The sequence below is a fragment of the Cherax quadricarinatus genome, chromosome 24, assembly GCF_038502225.1.
Source record: "Cherax quadricarinatus isolate ZL_2023a chromosome 24, ASM3850222v1, whole genome shotgun sequence".
NCBI lineage: Eukaryota > Metazoa > Arthropoda > Malacostraca > Decapoda > Parastacidae > Cherax > Cherax quadricarinatus.
Window position 1 is genome coordinate 41447452 of NC_091315.1, and position 22500 is coordinate 41469951.

Consider the following 22500-nt stretch of genomic DNA (forward strand, 5'->3'; position numbering starts at 1 on the left):
CATGGTGCTGGTGAGTCAGTGGTACTGGTGAGTCAGTGGTACTGGTGAGTCAGTGGTACTGGTGAGTCAGTGGTACTGGCGAGTCAGTGGTACTGGCGAGTCAGTGGTACAAGTGGGTCTGTGGTACTGGTGAGTCAGTGGGTCAGTGGTACTAGTGGGTCAGTGGTACTGGTGAGTCAGTGGGTCAGTGGTACTGGTGGGTGGATATAGCCCCGCTCCATAAAGGTGGCAGCAAAGCATTAGCTAAGAACTATAGACCAATAGCTCTGACGTCCCACATCATAAAAATCTTTGAAAGAGTGCTAAGAAGCAGGATTGCAAATCACCTGGATTCCCAAAATCTGCACAATCCAGGGCAACATGGGTTCAGGGCAGGTCGCTCCTGCCTCTCACAACTACTGGATCACTATGACATGGCCTTGGATGCACTGGAAGAAAATCAGAATGCAGATGTAATATACACAGACTTTGCAAAAGCATTTGACAAATGCGATCATGGTGTAATAGCCCATAAAATACGTGCTAAAGGAATAACTGGGAAAGTGGGGAGATGGATCTTCAACTTCCTAACAAATCGAACACAAAGAGTAGTGGTCAACAGAGTTAAATCGGAGGCTGCCATAGTGAAGAGCTCTGTTCCACAAGGCACAGTACTCGCCCCCATCTTATTCCTTATCCTCATATCAGACATAAACAGAGATATACACCACAGCACCGTATCATCCTTTGCGGATGATACTAGGATCTGCATGAGGCTGTCATCTGCTGAGGACGCGGTTAACCTCCAAGAAGATATAAACAAAGTTTTCCAGTGGGCGACGGTAAACAATATGATGTTCAATGAGGACAAATTCCAACTACTCCGTTATGGAAAACTGGAGGAGATAATAACTAGAACAGAGTATACTACTGACTCCGGCCATACAATAGAGCGGAAAAATAATGTAAGGGACCTGGGAGTAGTAATGTCTGAGGATCTCACTTTCAAGGATCACAACAGTGCCACGATCGCACGTGCAAAGAAAATGATAGGATGGATAATAAGAACTTTCAAAACGAGAGATGCCAAGCCCATGATGATCCTTTTCAAATCACTTGTTCTCTCTAGGCTGGAATACTGCTGTACATTAACATCTCCATACAAAGCAGGTGAAATCGCAGATCTAGAGAGTGTACAGAGATCCTTTACCGCACGTATAAGTTCTGTCAAGCACCTTAACTACTGGGAACGCTTGAAAGCACTTGACTTGTACTCGTTGGAACGCAGGAGGGAGAGATATATCATAATCTACACTTGGAAAATCTTGGAGGGAATGGTCCCAAATCTGCACACAGAAATCACTCCCTACGAAAGTAAAAGACTGGGCAGGCGATGCAAAATGCCGCCAATAAAAAGTAGGGGCGCCATTGGTACACTAAGAGAAAACACCATAAGTGTCCGGGGCCCAAAACTGTTCAACAGCCTCCCATCAAGCATTAGGGGAATTGCCAATAAACCCCTGGCTGCCTTCAAGAGAGAGCTGGACAGATACCTAAAGTCAGTGCCGGATCAGCCGGGCTGTGGCTCGTACGTCGGACTGCGTGCGGCCAGCAGTAACAGCCTAGTTGATCAGGCCCTGATCCATCGGGAGGCCTGGTCGTGGACCGGGCCGCGGGGGCGTTGATCCCCGGAATAACCTCCAGGTAACCTCCAGGTAACCTCCAGGTCAGTGGTACGAGTCAGTGGTACTGGTGAGTCAGTGGTACTGGTGAGTCAGTGGTACTGGTGAGTCAGTGGTACTGGTGAGTCAGTGGTACAAGTGAGTCAGTGGTACAAGTGAGTCAGTGGTACTGGTGGGTCAGTGGTACTGGTGAGTCGGTGGTACTGGTGGGTCAGTGGTACTGGTGGGTCAGTGGTACTGGTGAGTCAGTGGTACTGGTGAGTCAGTGGTACTGGTGAGTCAGTGGTACTGGTGAGTCAGTGGTACTGGTGAGTCAGTGGTACTGGTGAGTCAGTGGTACTGGGACATCATAACACAACACTTGCTGCTCACAAACACTGAGGTGTTCAACTAGCCCCGCTCACTCAAATACTTATTAAAACTACTAACATAATGAGCTAGCCTGTAGATCAGCAACAGTCGCAACAGTAGCCACAGCAGCGACAGTCGCAACAGTAGCCACAGCAGCAACAGTAGCCACAGTCGCAACAGTAGCCACAGTCGCAACAGTTGCCATAGTCGCAATAGTAGTAGCCAGAGCAATAGTAGTAGAAGCCATAGCTGCTGCAGTAGCCACAGCATTGTAGTAGTAACCATAGCAGCTGAAGAAGTAGCCACGGCCGTAGCAGTTGTAGCTGCAGCAGCTGCAGTAGTAGCCAAAGCCGCAGCAGCAGTAGTAGCCACGAACGCAGCAGCAGTAGTAGCCACGAACGCAGCAGCAGTAGTAGCCAAAGCCGCAGCAGCAATAGCCACGGACGCAGCAGTAGCAGTAGTAGCCACGGACGCAGCAGCAGCAGCAATGTCCTGGGGAAGTGGGTCATACTAAACCTGCACTCTCCACTCACCGATCCACCCCCACCCTCATCCTCCCCCACAAGCCACACCCACCCACACCCCTAGCCGACACGCACACTTCATCTTTAAGAAAGATGGAGGAGGTACGGGGATGAACACTGACACAGCAAATCTTCACTCAGCCAGGAGACGAGAATCGAATCCCGCAAACACAAATGGGCGAGTACAAGAGGTAGAAGGTAGACGAGCAGGTGTTGGGCACTCCTGCCATTCACGGCTTCAGTCAGGTGATCAGAATCTTGATGCCATACTCGTCGCATACCTGTAACCGCCCTGCAGGGTTCTTCTTCCCTGGGAGGATGGACCAAAAGTTGAACCTCGACTCCAGCGATCACAAATCTGTGAACGCATCTGGAATAACTGCACAAGTAGTTACAGTTGTGACTGCAGAGGTTGTCTCTCACCTGGCCGCCCACTCCTGTGAGGAGTGATACCCTTCCCAGAGACGAGGCCCACCACCACCACTACTAGGGATAAACCACTCAGCGACGGTTGTGAAGCTTGATAAGGTGCTTTAGCAGATGTCATCTCGACGATGGTGCTCAAGTATGCTTCCAGAAGGCCACTGATAACAATACGATGTTCAATGAGGACAAGCTTCAGTTACTCCGTTATGGAAAGGCTGAGAAAATAGACAGAAATGGAGTATAAAACAAACTCGAATCGCTCAATACAGCGAAAGACTAATGTGAGAGCCGTTGGAGTAATCATGTCAGAAGTCATCATCTTCAAGGATCACAACAGTGTCATTATCTCAGCCACAAGAAAAATAATAGGCTGGATAACTAGAATCTTCAAAACAAGGGATGCCATGCTAATGATGATACTCTTCAAGTCACTTGTTCTCTCTAGACTGGAGTACTGCTGTATTCTAACACCTGCTTTCAAGGCAGGCAAAACTGTATACCTGGAGAATGTGCAGAGACCCTTCAATGCCAGCACAGATTCAGTCAAGCATCTAAATTTGCGGGAGTGTTTGAAGTGTCGATCTATACACCTTGGAATATAAGCGATAAAGATACATTTAAATCTACACCAGGAAAATTATAGAAGGATTGATCCCAAATCCGCTGTGAAATTTCATCTGGTGGTTTCTATACGAGTGCAAAGAACTTTTGATTTTAAAATTTTAACCACCAGGACTTCAACTACATCGTTTTTGGTAAGTAGAACTAAGAGAGCATGCTTGTTATAACTGCTAAATCACTATAATAGAATTAAAGAGGTTGGAAAAATACGCAGATGTGATATACACGGATTTTGCAAAGGCATTTCACAAATGTCATCATGGGATTATTACACACAAAATGAGGGCCACTGGCATAACGGAGGTAGGCAGGCAAATGGATTTTCAATTTTCTGACAGGTAGAAGGCAAACAGTAAACAGCAAAATCTAGCATTAACGAGATAAAAAGTTCAGTACCCCGAGACACGGTCCTGGCATCTCTGCTGTTATTCATCCTCATAACAGAAAGAAAAAAAAAAACTCGGCACAATTTTGCGTCATTTTTGGATACAAAAATAAGCATAAAAGGCAGAAGGCACGGAAAAAAGTGCAGTAAATTATAAACACGGTTTTCCCCGTAGACAATGGAGAATAACATGACGTTCGATAGTGATAAGTTTCAACTGCTTAGATATGGCAAGAACCAAGAACTCAAAAGGGATACTGTATACAAAACTCAAGAGGATCATCAAATAGATGAAAGGAATACACGAGAGCTGGAAATAATGATGTCAGCTGACCTTTCTTTCGTAGAACACAATAAGGCAAATGTAACGACAGCCAGGAAAATGACGGAGTGGATAATGAGAACATTCAAAACAGGGGAAAATATTGCCAATGATGACACTAATTAAATTGCTTGCACTCTCTCGTTTAGATTGTTGTTCAGTGTTGACGGCCCAATTCAAGGAAAGAAATATCAGAGCTGGAACAGACAGAGATCGTTTACGGCCAATAAAGTATTTAAATTACGGGGAATGCCTGTAAGTCCTAAATATGTACTCATTGAAGCGGAGGATAAAGACATGCATGATAATATATACATGATAAGTACTTGAGGGCCTCTTGTCCAAAATCTGCACAATGCCATAACATACCAGAGTTAGAAATATGAGAGGAAGTGTAAAATGAACCCAGTGAAAAGCAGGGGTGGTACGGAACAATAAGAGAACATTGTCTCAGCATCTGTCGTCACAGACAATTCAACACTTTACCATAAGATATGAGAAACGCTGTTGGGATAAGATCAGAAGTCTTCAAGAGGAAGCTGGACAAGTATCTCCAACCAGGCTGTGATGGATATGTAGGGCATTAGGCCATCAGCAGCATTAGCAAACACCAGATAAGCCTGGCCCAGGGCGGGGCTCAGGAGTAGAAAAACTCTTGAAACTCGAAGGTATATCAGAGTAACTCGGTGTGATATTTTTTCAGTTGTACCTAAGTAGATTGTCCCCAGGGATTCATATTTCACTGTTACGTTAGTCTTACGTGGGTATCCGTGAAAGCTGCACTTTACATTTGACTGTGAGGAGTCCACTAATAAATAAAAAAAATTGTTGCTCGGTTTAAGACCTTTTGCGCGTGCAAACAGAATGTTATATTAGTTGTTCCAATGCCTTTATTTTGTGGCTCTGATGAACCTGCCACTGATTTGGTTTCCAATCCAGCATGGCTCTGTGGCGGTGACAATCTAACCATTTCTTGCCATTCTTTTCTGCGTCTTGGTTTTACGAAAATCTTTGGAGGACGTGGTCATCACGTTCAGATTGCCATTCACTTGACTTTATGCGCCTCTACCTTCACATGGAATGCTGGACGGTTTAATTTATAGAACTTGTTCATTTATTGCGCTCTAAAGAATTTTTGGGTGGAAGAGTTTGCAATACAACTTTATTCAGCGATTTATGCATTTCCTAGGATGGTCATATCGGGAGGTTCCATTGCGTCTGCGTCTGTCCTTAATGCAGGTAGTTGCATTCTTTTGCCTTTGGCTATGGTGGTTGTACAAGCTTATTTGAAATAGTTCACAGGTTGATATTTCAAATTTGTCACAGCCGCCCATTTCCCGTTTGTTTTCACCTCAAATCCGCACGAGCTTGTATTTCTTTGGACTGAACTCGAGCAGCCACTTGTTGGGCCACATCTACTGCCCGTTCTGGTCTCCTTGCACCATACAACTGTCTACCTACCTAGAGGGTATTCTGGGGATCAAGGCCATCGCGGCCCGGTCCATGACCAGGCCTACCGGTGGATCAAGGCCTGATCAACTAGGCTGTTACTTCTGGCCCCACGTAGTCCAACGTACGAACCACAGTTGGTTTAATATGTTTATTATGCACCCCATACCCATCCTGTGGCGGTAGTCAAAAGATTACAGAGGTACATAATTGGTCCAGGGACTGGACTCCAAAGTTTTGATAGCTGAGCAAGTGACAGAGGTAATGAATTCACAATTTACAAAGGTAATGAACTCCAGGTAGGTCTAGTCACAATCATGACAAGTTACAAAGGTATTTACAGATTACAGAGGTACGTAATGGGTCCAGGGACTGGGCTCCCAAAGTTGTGATGGCTGAACTAGGTACAAGGTAATGAACTCACAAGTTACAAAGGTAATGAATACTGTAAGAATGGTTACTTACGTTTATACATGGCTACAATCATGAACAAATTATAGTGTAATGAGCAATTCACACTTCCACACCCGGTCACAACTGTAATGAGTTATTGGTGCAAATATTGATTGTTGAGACACACACACACATATACAAATTCATACACACACACAAACACACACACACACAAACTCATACACAAGGAAAATGATAATAACCAGCAACAATTAATACGTAAATCCAGAAAGGGCAATAAGTGGAGAGAGTAGCATAATTGGGAAAGATAAATGAGACTAAATTTGTGCCTACACGACGGATCTTTCAACCACACCACCTACCCCCCCTAACCCTCCCTCCCTCACACAAGCACACACACACACACACACACACACACGTACGTACGTAATGATGTATCACAGTGGGCACCTGTGACGAGCGGGGTCCCACAGGGGTCGGTCCTAGGACCAGTGCTATTTTTGGTATATGTGAACGACATGACGGAAGGGTTAGACTCAGAAGTGTCCCTGTTTGCAGATGATGTGAAGTTAATGAGGAGAATTAAATCTGATGAGGACCAGGCAGGACTTCAAAGAAACCTGGACAGACTGGACACCTGGTCCAGCAAATGGCTTCTCGAATTTAATCCTGCCAAATGCAAAGTCATGAAGATAGGGGAAGGGCACAGAAGACCACAGACAGAGTATAGGCTAGGTGGCCAAAGACTGCAAACCTCACTCAAGGAGAAAGATCTTGGGGTGAGTATAACACCGAGCATGTCTCCGGAAGCACACATCAATCAGATAACTGCTGCAGCATATGGGCGCCTGGCAAACCTGAGAACAGCATTCCGATACCTTAGTAAGGAATCATTCAAGACACTGTACACCGTGTATGTCAGGCCCATACTGGAGTATGCAGCACCTGTTTGGAACCCGCACTTGATAAAGCACGTCAAGAAACTAGAGAAAGTACAAAGGTTTGCAACAAGGTTAGTTCCAGAGCTAAGGGGAATGTCCTATGAAGAAAGATTAAGGGAAATCGGCCTGACGACACTGGAGGACAGGAGGGTCAGGGGAGACATGATAACGACATATAAAATACTGCGTGGAATAGACAAGGTGGACAAGGACAGGATGTTCCAGGGAGGGGACACAGAAACAAGAGGCCACAATTGGAAGTTGAAGACACAAATGAGTCAGAGAGATAGTAGGAAGTATTTCTTCAGTCATAGAGTTGTAAGGCAGTGGAATAGCCTAGAAAATGACGTAGTGGAGGCAGGAACCATACACAGTTTTAAGACGAGGTTTGATAAAGCTCATGGAGCGGGGAGAGAGAGGGCCTAGTAGCAACCGGTGAAGAGGCGGGGCCAGGAGCTAGGACTCGACCCCTGCAACCACAAATAGGTGAGTACAAATAGGTGAGTACACACACACACATACATACACACATACACACACACAAACACATACACACACACATATACACACACACACACCACACACACACACCACACACACATGGTACGCGACGAGGTGTCAGAGTGGGCGCCTGTGACAAGCGGGGTTCCACAGGGGTCAGTCCTAGGACCTGTGCTGTTCTTGGTATATGTGAACGACATAACGGAAGGGATAGACTCAGAAGTGTCCTTGTTTGCAGATGATGCGAAGCTAATGAGAAGAATCAAATCGGATGAGGATCAGACAGGACTACAAAGAGACCTGGACAGGCTACAAGCCTGGTCCAGCAACTGGCTCCTTGAATTTAACCCTGCCAAATGCAAAGTCATGAAGATTGGGGAAGGGCAAAGAAGACCGCAGACACAATATAGTTTAGATGGCCAAAGACTGCAAACCTCACTCAAGGAAAAAGATCTGGGGGTGAGTATAACACCGAGCATATCTCCTGAGGCGCACATCAATCAGATAACTGCTGCAGCATACGGGCGCCTGGCAAACCTACGGATAGCGTTCCGATACCTCAGTAAGGATTCGTTTAAGACTCTGTATACCATTTACGTCAGGCCCATACTGGAGTATGCAGCGCCAGTTTGGAATCCACACCTAGTCAAGCACGTCAAGAAATTAGAGAAAGTGCAAAGGTTTGCAACAAGACTAGTCCCAGAGCTACGGGGATTGTCCTACGAAGAAAGGTTGAGGGAAATCGGCCTGACGACACTGGAGGACAGGAGGGTCAGTGGAGACATGATAACGACATATAAAATACTGCGCGGAATAGACAAGGTGGACAAAGACAGGATGTTCCAGAGAAGGGACATAGACACAAGAGGTCACAATTGGAAGTTGAAGACTCAGATGAATCAAAGGGATGTTAGGAAGTATTTCTTCAGTCATAGAGTAGTCAGGCCGTGGAATAGCCTAGAAAGTGACGTAGTGGAGGCGGGAACCATACATAGTTTTAAGGCGAGGTATGATAGAGCTCATGGGGCAGGGAGAGAGAGGACCTAGTAGCAATCAGCGAAGAGGCGGGGCCAGGAGCTGTGAATCGACCCCTGCAACCACAAATAGGTGAGTACACACAGACACACACGGACGGACATACACACGCATGCACATACGACAGGCCTAGTGTCTAATCGACATGTGCCTAGGACCAAATGGTAACTAACACACACACACAGACACACACACACACAGACACACGCATGTACATAACAGGCCTAGTGTCTAATCAACATTTGCCTAGGCCAAATGGTGAGACAGACAGACAGACACACACACACACACACGCATGCACATACAACAGGCCTAGTGTCTAATCGACATGTGCCTAGGACCAAATGGTAACTAACACACACACTCATACACATACACACGCACACACAAACACACACACCAACACACACACACCAACACACACACACCAACACACACACACCAACACACACACACCAACACACACACACCAACACACACACACCAACACACACACACCAACACACACACACCAACACACACACACCAACACACACACACCAACACACACACACCAACACACACACACCAACACACACACACACACACAGAGGAGCTTGGACTCGACCCCTGCAATCTCAACTAGGTGAGTGCACACAGCCCGGCTAATCCGGCACTGACCTGAGGTATCTGTCCAGCTCCCTCTTGAAGGCAGCCAGGGGTCTACTGGTAATTCCCCTTAAACCTGGTGGGGGAGCTGTTGAACAGTCTTGGGCCCAGGACACTTATTGCTTTCTCTTAGTGTACTACTGGCACGCCTACTTTTCACTGGGGGTATGTTGCACTTCCCTGCCAAGTGTTTTGCTTTCGTAGGGAGTGATTTCTGTGTGAAGATTAGGAACCAGTCACTCTAGGATTTTCCAGGTGTACATTATGATGCATCTCTCTCGCCTTTATTATTAGTTTACATCGTAAGCAAACACATACAAGGCTCAATACTTTTTGATAGGTCTCTTGCGTATTTACTTGATACTCTACTTTATAGAGATGGTGATCGTGGTAGTGTGGGTTCTTGTGGAGATACTTTTGCAGGATGTTGGTGATTACACTGTTTAGGTGATGGTTGTATTCAGATGGTGGTCGTGATAGGATTTAGGTGATGGTGGTGGTAGTTTGTGGGGGTGCGTGTGCGTGGGTGTTAAGTCGACAGACTGCACACAACGCTGGGTATTGTGCACAGTAATAAACGTGCCCCGTTAAGTGCACCCCCACCCTTCCCTCTACACAGCACTCCAGCCTCCTCCCTTCACCTCCCATTCCTGACTCCCCAGCCCTTCACCTCCACAATATGCACACTGAAATCAACTTATGAAAGTGGTAGACGTGGTTCATGCGATAGACGTGGAAGACGCCACAATCCAGTCTCAATGAAAAGCACGGATATACAAACTGCATTAACATACATATCTGAAGGAATCGTAGAATAAGAGAATCTGTTCGTCTTCAAAGGCATATTTGGTATATATCTTCAATCAGTTTGTGATCTGCTGTGCTATGGTGTCTACTATGGACTGTTTACAGCAAGCACCAACAGACTAAGTAGGTTGACCTCTGACTGCTCAACACCTACCCACAAAGAAGTGAACTAATATACAAAAGGCTCACTACAAATTAGAAACAATACTGTCATGGAATGTTTAATAATCGTTCTTAGGTGACCTCATACCACAGCTGCTCCGCCCTTCTCTCCATCTCCTTCACTAACTCCTTCTCCCTCTCTCCCTGACCTCCGAATACAGCCATGCAAGTTTAGTTTAAGTTTAATATGTTTATTATGCACCCCATACCCATCCTGTGGGCGGTAGTCAAAAGATTACAGAGGTACATAATTGGTCCAGGGACTGGACTCCAAAGTTTTGATAGCTGAGCAAGTTACAGAGGTAATGAATTCACAATTTACAAAGGTAATGAACTCCAGGTAGGTCTAGTCACAATCATGACAAGTTACAAAGGTATTTACAGATTACAGAGGTACGTAATGGATCCAGGGACTGGGCCCCAAAGTTTGGATGGCTGAACTAGGTACAAGGTAATGAACTCACAAGTTACAAAGGTAATGAATACTGTAAGAATGGTTACTTACGTTTATACATGGCTACAATCATGAACAAATTATAGTGTAATGAGCAATTCACACTTCCACACCCGGTCACAACTGTAATGAGTTATTGGTGCAAATATTGATTGTTGAGACACACACACACACACACAAATTCACACACACACACACACACACACACATACACAAACTCATACACACACGCACACACACATACACACACACACTCATACACACACACACATACACATACACACACACACACACACAAACACACACACACACACACACACACACACACACACACAAACACACACACACACACACACACTCATACACACACACACACACACTCATACACACACACACACTCATACACACACACACACTCATACACACACACACACTCATACACACACACACTCATACACACACACACTTACACACACACACTCATACACACACACACACTCATACACACACACACACACTCATACACACACACACTCATACACACTCATACACATACACACGCGCACACAAACACACACACACACACACAGGAGCTTGGACTCGACCCCTGCAATCTTAACTAGGTGAGTGCACACACATACACGCACACACACATGCACACACACATACACACACACACATACACACACATACACACACACACACACATGCACACATGTGGTAATGCTTTATTTACAGCTAGCAAAGTCAGGGTATTTCTCCAGAATGGTCTGTAATATACCACTGTGGATAAAATACTTTGCCATTTCTTGAACATTTCTGAGTGAGTTGTTTCTAAATTCATTAATTTTATCACACTCCAGTACATAATGACGCAAGGTGTGACAATAGTCCATCTGGCAAAGTTTACATTTCGTTTGGTCTACATCTAGTGGTGGTGATTTAACCTGCAAAAGTTACTTGTAACCCAGCCGGAGCCGGGCAGTAGTGACATCCAAGAGTCTGCTTATTTTGTTGGATGCACCATAGATATGTGGCTCCTCCTGCATGATAGAATAGCCATGTAATAAAGCTGATTACCAGAGTTGCTTCTGAAGGTCACCACCCTCGCCGAACTGTCCCAGACCAGGCCTCCTGGTTGCTGGCCTGAACGATCAACCTATTAGTGCCCGCCGCCGGCAATCCAACGTATACCCCACAACCCAGCTGATCAGGAACTGTTCTTGACGAACCTATTTAGTTCCCTCTTGAAGACAGCTAGAGGTTTGTTGGTAATCCTACTTTATACATGGTGTGAAGAGTCGTGGTCCCTTAATACTAAGTTCTTTCTCGCTGTACTCATCGCTCTCCCTTGCTATGTACTAGAGGTATCCTGCACCAGCTACCAAGCCTCTTGTGCTCATAAGCAGTAATTCTGGTGACCAGGTTTGGCACCAGTCCTTTCAGTATCTTACGGATTTAGATTATGATAAATCTTTTTCGCCTTCTTTCTAGGAAGTACAGTTCTAGACTTCAAGAGCTTCCAGTAATTTAAGTGTCTGAGTTTGTAAGAGCAGTAAAGTTTCTCTGTATATTTTCTATCTCAGCAATATAGCCTGTACTGAAGGTGGCTGACAGTACATAATAATCCAGCCTAGAGAGAATGACCTGAAGAGGATCAGTGGCTTGGTATCTCTTGTTTTGAAGGTTCTAGCTATTCAGTCTATCATTCTTACAGTTGCGATAACATTGCTGTGTTCCTTGAATGTGAGATCTGAAATTATCACTCCCAGGTCTCTTACATGTGACTTACGTTCTACATGGGTTTACGCTTTGGTTTTATTACCTCCATTCTTGTGAGACAAAACTGAAATTTGTCCTCGGTGAACATCACATTGTCAGTAGTCCACCTGAAGACTTGGTTTATACTAGCTTGGAGGCCCACTGGTCTAGTGGGTACACTAGGCAGACGCGAGTAAGGTAGCCCGGAGCCAATATCCAGGAGCAGGAGCTATTTTGTTGACTTAAGGTCAACTGAGCAAGCTGTGAGAGCGAGTGCTCTAGGCGAGGATAAACCTAGATACATGCTCTGCTAGGCACTGCCAAAAACTAGGATGTAAGCTGGCAATTGCCCCTAGCGAGAGGTATGTGAAACAGATGGGTAGGCATACTGTCTACATGCAGCCGAAAGGTATGGTATTCCACCCCAAAGGCATCACAACGTATGGACAAGTTTCTTCATACCCCTGGTTGCTCCTGCTCACCCTGCAATAAAGACTGGTAGCTCTGTGTTAGCCCACTGTTGTGGGTAATACCCCAAAAAAAAAATGTGTTCGAATACTTCCGTCTTACTGGAAGTACTGAAATTTTGGGAACATTTATCCGCACCTTCACATTTATCTAGTTATGTTATGAAAAATTATGATGGGCTGTCTAAAACTCTCACTCCAATTAGAGAAAAAAAAATGACGAAAAGTAAGTTGTGATTGAGCTTATCTATCATTCGTCACGAAAAAATATCTTAACATGGGTTTTTGCAACAAGATATTCAGTCCTGGAGGCACTACACTGGTGTCTAAAGACACAGGTTAAATAAAAAAAGGCACAATACCGTGACTGGAACGATACACAAATAACCCGCACATAGAAGAGAGGAGCTTACGACGACGTTTCGGTCCGACTTGGACCATTTACAAAGTCACACTAACGAAAAGGAGAGAGGGAGGGATATATGTAGACAGGAGATGGTAGTAGGTTAAGATGGTGTGGCCGTTAAAGAGGGAAGTAGAGAGGTTCATGCAAGAGGTGATTGATTAGCCTGCTGGCCGCGGATAGCAGTAGCCTTAATGATCAAGCGGTCAATATGAAAATTTAGCCTCGGGTATGGGGAAAACTATGAAAACCAGTCGGATTTCAGAGGTGTGTCCACTATCTGTTCATCGAATGTAGTCTATTTGCCTACAACGTAACGTTGAAACAAGCTTCTGAGGCTCAATTGGAAGTTTAGACTTGTTTCACCTCATTTCTGTTTCTGTTGACCCAGAAATTCTCAATCCTATCGATGTTATCTATCGGCCTGAGGGTAATACCGGACTGGTTGATCAGGCAGCCAATAAGAAAGTCTAGCCTCAGGATGGGCTGCTAGAGTAGAACTCTAGAAATTGATGAGGAGTATATCATAGGTTGTGATTTGCGAGGAAGAGAGATGGAAAAATAATGCACCCTTGAGGTACACCACACCTAACCTGGACGTCAAAACCACACTAGCGGACCAAGATTCTCTACGGTCGCTGCTGCCTTGTCCTGCTATAGGTCTTAAAGTATTTTTCTGTAAGCTTAACTCATTTTTCGATTTTTCTTACTGGCCCTCGCCGAGCATGCAGATTCAGACGCTGGCGCCTTAAGACTTATACTTTTGTTTCGTAACAAGAGGGTCGCTTCCTATGTCCCTTGCATTATTCTTAGGCTCTGTCCGGTGGCTTGATTACGTTAGGAATTGTTACAGATTTGTCTTTATTTTCCCATTTTTGAAATGATGAAATCTGTCTGCGTTATCCATCATAAAGTTGTGTGTGGGGTCCACTGGGAGACTGTTACATCAGCTTAAAAGTTTGTGTCTTCGATGGTTGCCACTCTCAAAAATACAACTTGCACATGCAATAGGTTGGAGACAGGTTGTAAATCTTCAGAAATCCTTGAACTCTGTGATATTTAGTTCACTGCTTAAATAAAAGCAAAATGTGTTTTTCCCTGTGCATACTGGTATTCTCATTATATGTTCTTGGGTTCCATTGCGAGTACTGGTATTCTCCTTTTATGTTTCCGGATTTTCTTGTGTGCATTGGTATTGTTTCCAGGTTTCCTTGTGTTTATGTTTCCGGATTTTCCCAGTGTACTAGTATTCTTTTGTTTCCGGTTTCCTTCTTATTGCTGGGTACAGAGCGACATCCACTGTCTCGGCTCTGAAGAAGAAACATTCCTTCAAACTGTTCCTGATTAGTCAGATTGCCATCAGGATAGGATTGTTGTGGGACCGGGTGGCGAGGGCAATGATCCCCAGAACTAATACAAGTTAATTACACATCTGCCTATTTCACCTTTTCAACTGATATATTACCAAACAGCATTTACATACGGTAATTTGTCTGCTTCTCCATCACCTTGTTTACCTGTCTCGGTCACTCTTGTGAAAGGGTACATTAATGAGGTGCCTCCCACGCGGCGTGGGGGAGGCGATGATCCTTGGTGTCAGGTATCCAGTGAAGCTCTACACCCAAACATATTCCAATGCTCACAATGCTTTGATGTACACAAGTTATTTCAACACCACAGCTCATCTGCACTTTACGTATTTGTACGAGGGCTAGAACCTTCCCCAATTCTTAGGTTGAATAACCCATTATATATATATATATATATATATATATATATATATATATATATATATATATATATATATATATATATATATATATATATATATATATATATATATAACGTGAAGAGTAGGTAAAATTGGTCAATTAGCAGGAACTCGTTTAAAATTAAGTCCTTTCTAAAGAAAATTCTTATACGTTTAAAGATATATTTTTTCATTTAAGCTAAAATGATAGGATGGATAATGAGAACTTTCAAAGCGAGAGATGCCAAGCCAATGATGATCCTTTTCAAATCACTTGTTCTCTCTAGGCTGGAATACTGCTGTACATTAACATCTCCATTCAAAGCAGGTGAAATCGCAGATCTAGAGAGTGTACAGAGATCCTTTACTGCACGTATAAGTTCTGTCAAGCACCTTAACTACTGGGAACGCTTGGAAGCACTTGACTTGTACTCGTTGGAACGCAGGAGGGAGAGATATATCATAATCTACACTTGGAAAATCTTGGAAGGAATGGTCCCAAATCTGCACACAGAAATCACTCCCTACGAAAGTAAAAGACTGGGCAGGCGATGCAAAATGCCGCCAATAAAAAGTAGGGGCGCCATTGGTACACTAAGAGAAAACACCATAAGTGTCCGGGGCCCAAAACTGTTCAACAGTCTCCCATCAAGCATTAGGGGAATTGCCAATAAACCCCTGGCTGCCTTCAAGAGAGAGCTGGACAGATACCTAAAGTCAGTGCCGGATCAGCCGGGCTGTGGCTCGTACGTTGGACTGCGTGCGGCCAGCAGTAACAGCCTAGTTGATCAGGCCCTGATCCATCGGGAGGCCTGGTCATGGACCGGGCCGCGGGGGCGTTGATCCCCGGAATAACCTCCAGGTAATGTAAAAAATGATAATTTTGTACTAAAAGAACCTTAGAAAACTTGCCTAACCTTATTATAACAAGCTCAATTTAATTAAGCCTAATCTAATTAAATATACTTCAGACAAGTTTACAATACGTAATTTAATAAACAAAATATACTTTTTCGTTAGGCTCAGAATGATTTTTGCGAAATTATTGCATACATAAATTTTCGCTTGCCTTATTCGGCAATAAGAGCGTTGCTATTTAGGCCAAGGTAGCAAGTTTTACCTATTCAGCACGATATATATTAGAGAACAAAGCAAGACGACTCATTTCTCGCCTAGACAGATCTGTCATTTCAGCAAAACCTTCAACACACGAGTGATGTAGGTGGCTTTACTGATATGTACAAGGATAATATTGTGAGCCTCTACGCAACAAAATGGGCAGCAAAAAGCACCTACACTCACTGTACCCTCCAGAACATCACTTCATCTGAGATCATTTATTCCTACGATGACTCGAGTCCGGAAAATGTTCGTACAGCATAACGACATCAATGAAATAAAGTGAGTTGATCAAATGAAATTGCTGGCCCACACATGGCTAAAACTTCATCCTGTTTCTATCTGTATATCTCTTAACAATTAAAATGTATTCAAATGAGCTGATGTAGGTAACAGTTCTTTGCTTGTAAAGTTAGGAACCCTAAACCTGATCTTGTAAAACCCTGTGTAAAATGAAAAATGGAGAGAGGACAGAGGCTTGTCCAATGATCTGAGTTCTTCATGATTCAACACTACCTACAACCAGGCCTCCGACCCGACCTCCTGGTTGATAACGCTAATAAGTAAGATTGCCGGTGTCTGCAACTCAAGTCCAATGTAAAGACTAGAGCCTGGATGATGAGAGGCCTTAAGAATCTCTAATTGCTGTGAGAAACAGACACACACACACACACACACACACACACACACACACACACACACACACACACACACACACAGGGATAACAGGGAAGGCACTACAATGGATCAGGGAATACTTGTCAGGAAGACAGCAGCGAGTCATGGTACGTGGCGAGGTGTCAGAGTGGGCACCTGTGACCAGCGGGGTCCCACAGGGGTCAGTCCTAGGACCAGTGCTGTTTCTGGTATTTGTGAACGACATGACAGAAGGAATAGACTCTGAAGTGTCCCTGTTTGCAGATGACGTGAAGTTGATGAGAAGAAATCATTCGATCGAAGACCAGGCAGAACTACAAAGGGATCTGGACAGGCTGCAGACCTGGTCCAGCAATTGGCTCCTGGAGTTCAACCCCACCAAGTGCAAAGTCATGAAGGTTGGGGAAGGGCAAAGAAGACCGCAGACGGAGTACAGTCTAGGGGGCCAGAGACTACAAACCTCGCTCAAGCAAAAAGATCTTGGGGTGAGTATAGCACCAGATATCTCCTGAAGCGCACATCAACCAAATAACTGCTGCGGCATATGGGCGCCTAGCAAACCTCAGAACAGCATTCCGACATCTTAATAAGGAATCGTTCAGGACCCTGTACACCGTGTACGTTTGGCCCATATTGGAGTATGCGGCACCAGTTTGGAACCCACACCTAGCCAAGCACGTAAAGAAACTAGAGAAAGTGCAAAGGTTTGCAACAAGACTAGTCCCAGAGCTAATAGGTATGTCCTACGAGGAGAGGTTAAGGGAAATCAACCTGACGACACTGGAGGACAGGAGAGGTAGGGGGGACATGATAACGACATACAAAATACTGAGAGGAATTGACAAGGTGGACAAAGACAGGATGTTCCAGAGATTGGACACAGCAACAAGGGGACACAGTTGGAAGTTGAAGACACAGATGAATCACAGGGATGTTAGGAAGTATTTCTTCAGCCACAGAGTAGTCAGTAAGTGGAATAGTTTGGGAAGCGATGTAGTGGAGGCAGAATCCATACATAGCTTTAAGCATAGGTATGATAAAGCTCACGGCTCGGGGAGAGTGACCTAGTAGCAACCAGTGAAGAGGCGGGGCCAGGAGCTTGGACTCGACCCCCGCAACCTCAACTAGGCGAGTACACACACGCGCGCGACCAGGAGCGGAGTCTCGACCCCTGCAACCACAATTAGGTGAGTACAGACGATGGATTTTACAGGGTGTAGATTAATGAGACGCTTGTGCAACATTTGGAAACGTTTTGCCAGCTAGTGGTTTCTTTAATCCAATATAGAAGAAGTAACTGGCTAGCGAAACTTTTCCAGAACAAAGATACCCAAATGTTGCACAAGTGTCTCGGTTATCAACTAATCGGTTTTCTAAAACCATTTATACAACCTTCCACAAGGTGCATATTTTCCTATCCTTACAAACAACCTCGTTCACAAGTTACAAGGTACTTACTGAAAAAATCTTTCTTGGACAAGTTCTTGGCGCAGACAACTGAAAAGACAGAAAAAAATAGGCATTAGTGTTGAGAAATGGCATTACCAGTTAAGTTTAAAGACTTATACTTAACTTAAAAGGACAACTCATCGCCTGCACAGCCGCCCCTGCAGACGAGGTCTAGAAGCTGTCGAAACCATCTCAACATGGGCTGTCAAGAAATATAATTTGTAAGATTATAAATTACCCCTAGGGGGTGTTATGTCAGCATATTTCATTCACTGATGGCTGACAAAATACCTACTTGTGTGGACTCAATGGTCCGCATATCACCGGGGTTTATGATAAGTGACTAACTCACGATTTTATACTCAACTGCGCAGTCAATAGTAGTACATCACGAGTTAGAACACTTACCTGGGTATATGTATCTGACCCGTAATTACGCCCGGATATCCGTTGAGTTGATTGCACACGAAAATCACTCACTACGAAAGCAAAAGACTTGGCAGACGATGCACCATCCCCCCAATGAAAAGCAGGGGTGTCACTAGCACGTTAAGAGACCATACAATAAGTGTCAGGGGCCCGAGACTGTTCAACTGCCTCCCAGCACACATAAGGGGGATTACCAACAGACCCCTGGCAGTCTTCAAGCTGGCACTGGACAAGCACCTAAAGACAGTTCCTGATCAGCCGGGCTGTGGCTCGTACGTTGGTTTGCGTGCAGCCAGCAGCAACAGCCTGGTTGATCAGGCGCTGATCCACCAGGAGGCCTGGTCACAGACCGGGCCGCGGGGGCGTTGACCCCCGAAACTCTCTCCAGGTAAACTCCAGGAAGAATAGTGTTCTTTGAAGAATGTCGCACTACACTCTGTTGGATCGCAACACTCATTGTTACACTGTTCATCAATAATTGTTCACACAATATCACTAAGAAGTTGATCACACTTCTCTGTAAGTGTTTATCGTGTTTTGTGAGACACTTTGTCCACACTAACGCACAGATCAGTGTTCTTTGTTGGTTATCCTGGCGTCAGTGTCACTCGCTAGAGTCAAAAGTAATCTGAAAGACGCCACAGCGCTCCATGCCGTCACTGCCCCCAGCACAAAAAAAAAGCTGACCTAGTACTCCTTGCTTCCTTGCCACTTCCTCGATGAAGCAAAGCAGAATGTTTGATTCTTGCTCTCTTAAGCATAGACAACAATGTCCACTATCTTTACTATGGTAATAAAGTGGGAGCAGGATTTTCCTTAATTGTCCTGCTAAAGTAAGAGATGCACTGTCTCTTATAAAAATACACTTTGCAACACTGGACTGCAAGGAGCAGAGGTCATTTGACCATGCATACGGCATCTGTGATCAATTACTCACTCTAGCAGTAAACAAGATACTCGCCCTTTCTGAGAGGGCTTGGCCCCTCAGGGCTGAAAGGGGCTGAAGGGGGCTGATACTCCCCTCCTGGAGAAAATTTCTCCACATTAGTGAAGTTAGGTCAAGTATGGTGGTGCTGGGGTTAATGGAAGGAGAATGACAGAAGTAATGATGGCGACGGTTCTGTGGAAAGTAAAGTGGAGCATTCACTTAGGTCACTGGGGCAAGGGAAGGTCCCAGCCAGGAGTGCTTGTTAATTTACCAAAATTGGATATATCAGTAGTGTGTTGCTACTCTACCTGAAGAATACACAATGGGAAGGTCTCTGTTGTGGGAGGGGGGGGGGGGGAGAGAAGGAACATTTACAGAGCACTTGGATAAAAATGTCATTCAGTGTTCTTTACAATAAAAATCATACATGTATATTTACAACATACAATGCACACATTTAACCCAATACATAAAATTACACATTTCCTTAATTACCTTAATGCTGAAAATATCACTATCCTGTAACACACCCACACATCTGGGATGACACAACAGTGACAATAATGGCAACTGTCAACTATGTCACCCCCAACACAGCCACAACAGCGCCTACTAGCAACTACACTTCAACCAAGGGGAAAACTACATCCAGTATAGGGCCTTTACGTAAAGACGATGGAATATACACTGACGATGATCAGGAATTCGGGGAGATATGAAAGTCACTACGACTCTGTATTAAGTGAACCGCTCACCAGTCTACGGATAGACGACTCAAAACCCTGCTAACATCACAATTTCCGATGTAGCCGTCTCCACAGTTGACTACGAAGGAGCCATCGACAGCATGCCCATAATCTCGCTCCAGATCCAGACTCGTGGCATTTCATACCTATCAAAAATTGCAACAAACCACCATCTTGGGCCATTAGTATTTTATGGGGAAGGAGCCTAGACACAGGTGTCACCCCACTGTCATGAATAACTACTAATATTGCTCTGGTAAAAATTATGGTACATCTTTCTTGCCTGCATTCCACAAAGTACAAATCGAGAGACTTTAAACATTCCCAGTAATTAAGAAGTTAGACTGAACTTATACGCGCAGTGAAGGTTCTCTACATTCTCTAGATCTGTACAGGAATGGTATATAATACCGACAAGATGAAAATTAGACATGTGCAACATCTGGGTATCTTTATTGTAGACGTTTCTCTATCCAGTGATTCTATTAATACAAATTCAAGGACATAACTGGAAGATAACTATATGCAAAGGATGAGGTAATCAGTCCCTCAGCCTTGGAATTGGTGTGAAGAGCACCATAGTCGTGAAGAATCTGGAGATTACTGTGCTTTTCAAACTAATTCCAAGGCTGGAGGACTGATTTTTGAACCTTTGAAGAATTTCGAGAGTATATCTACTCTCTGAGCCCGGCCATGGGCCAGGCTCATGACTACCTCATCTTTTGTATATAGTTCTTATCTTCCAGTTATGTCCTTGAATTTGTCTTGATAAAGCCAATGCATGGCTTTATGAATAAAGATACCCATATCCTGCGCAATGCACACGTGCCTAATTTTCATTCTCTAGATCTGCAATTCCGTGCAGCTTACAGGGGGCTGTTTGTCTACAGCAGTATTCCAGCCTAGAGGTAACAGTGGCTTAAACCCTTAAACTGTCCAAACAGATCGACGTTCAAATCCGTAGTGCTCCAAAAGTAGATCTACGGTTTTTTTTTTTTTACATATTTTCAAATATAACAAAAAAATGTAGATAGAAGTTTTTTTACACGTTTTCAAATGTAAAAAAAAAAGATTACATTTTTTACATACTTTCAAATGTTAAAAAAACGTAGATCTATGTTTGGACAGTTTAAGGTTTAAAGATGATCAATGGCTTGACATCCCTTTTGAAGGTTCTCATTATCCATTATATTTTCCTCGCAGTTGTGATAATGACATTGTTGTGATTCTTGAAAATGAGATCCTTTAACATTATCACTCCTTAGTTTAACGTTCTATTGTCTGCTTATAATTTGCTTTATTCTCCCTTTGAGCTTTTATTTCAAGATGTTTTCCATAGCGACGTAACTTAAATATATCATTTTTTATTATCTCATCATCCAAACATTCCTTGTATGTGTTTCTGTAAATGTTCCATACAAACGTAGCATTTGCTACTGTGAGGAGCCCTGTAAATGTTCCATACAAACGTAGCATTTGCTACTGTGAGGAGTCCTGTAAATGTTCCATACAAACGTAGCATTTGCTACTGTGAGGAGCCCTGTAAATGTTCCATACAAACGTAGCATTTGCTACTGTGAGGAGCCCTGTAAATGTTCCATACAAACGTAGCATTTGCTACTGTGAGGAGCCCTGTAAATGTTCCATACAAACGTAGCATTTGCTACTGTGAGGAGCCCTGTAAATGTTCCATACAAACGTAGCATTTGCTACTGTGAAGAGCCCACTAATATAACTCATTTTTATTGGATTTTATACCCCGAATAAACCCAAATGTTTGCAAAAAGGAAGCAGGATTAGCCATTTAGGATGTTCTGGTTTGGTGTGTTTTGTTAGTACCACTTTGTTAAAAACTTAAGAATAAATTTAGACTAAGTTAGCGTACAGAGGCCAGCCCTCATCGACGTAACTAGTCAGCACAGGCGAAACTAGCCAACACACACGTGATCAATTTACATATGAGTATAGGTTATCGTGCGTGAAGCTTCATATCAAGAAGCATAAATAATAGGAGTCCTCAGATTGTTCTTCAACTCTATACATCCTTGGTTAGGCCTCATTTAGATTATGCTGCACAGTTTTGGTCACCG

At 44.1% G+C, this 22500-nt stretch overlaps 1 protein-coding gene across 3 annotated transcripts in view; it reads right to left on the reverse strand.

The window, feature by feature from the left end:
- Nucleotides 1-22500, reverse strand: part of Smurf (SMAD specific E3 ubiquitin protein ligase) — a 288864-nt gene that overhangs the window by 176619 nt on the left and 89745 nt on the right. For all 3 annotated transcript variants that reach the window (XM_070088416.1, XM_070088415.1, XM_070088412.1), the window contains exon 2: nucleotides 18317-18355. In XM_070088416.1, the coding sequence (XP_069944517.1) occupies nucleotides 18317-18355 (39 nt within the window). The remainder of the gene's footprint in view (nucleotides 1-18316; nucleotides 18356-22500) is intronic.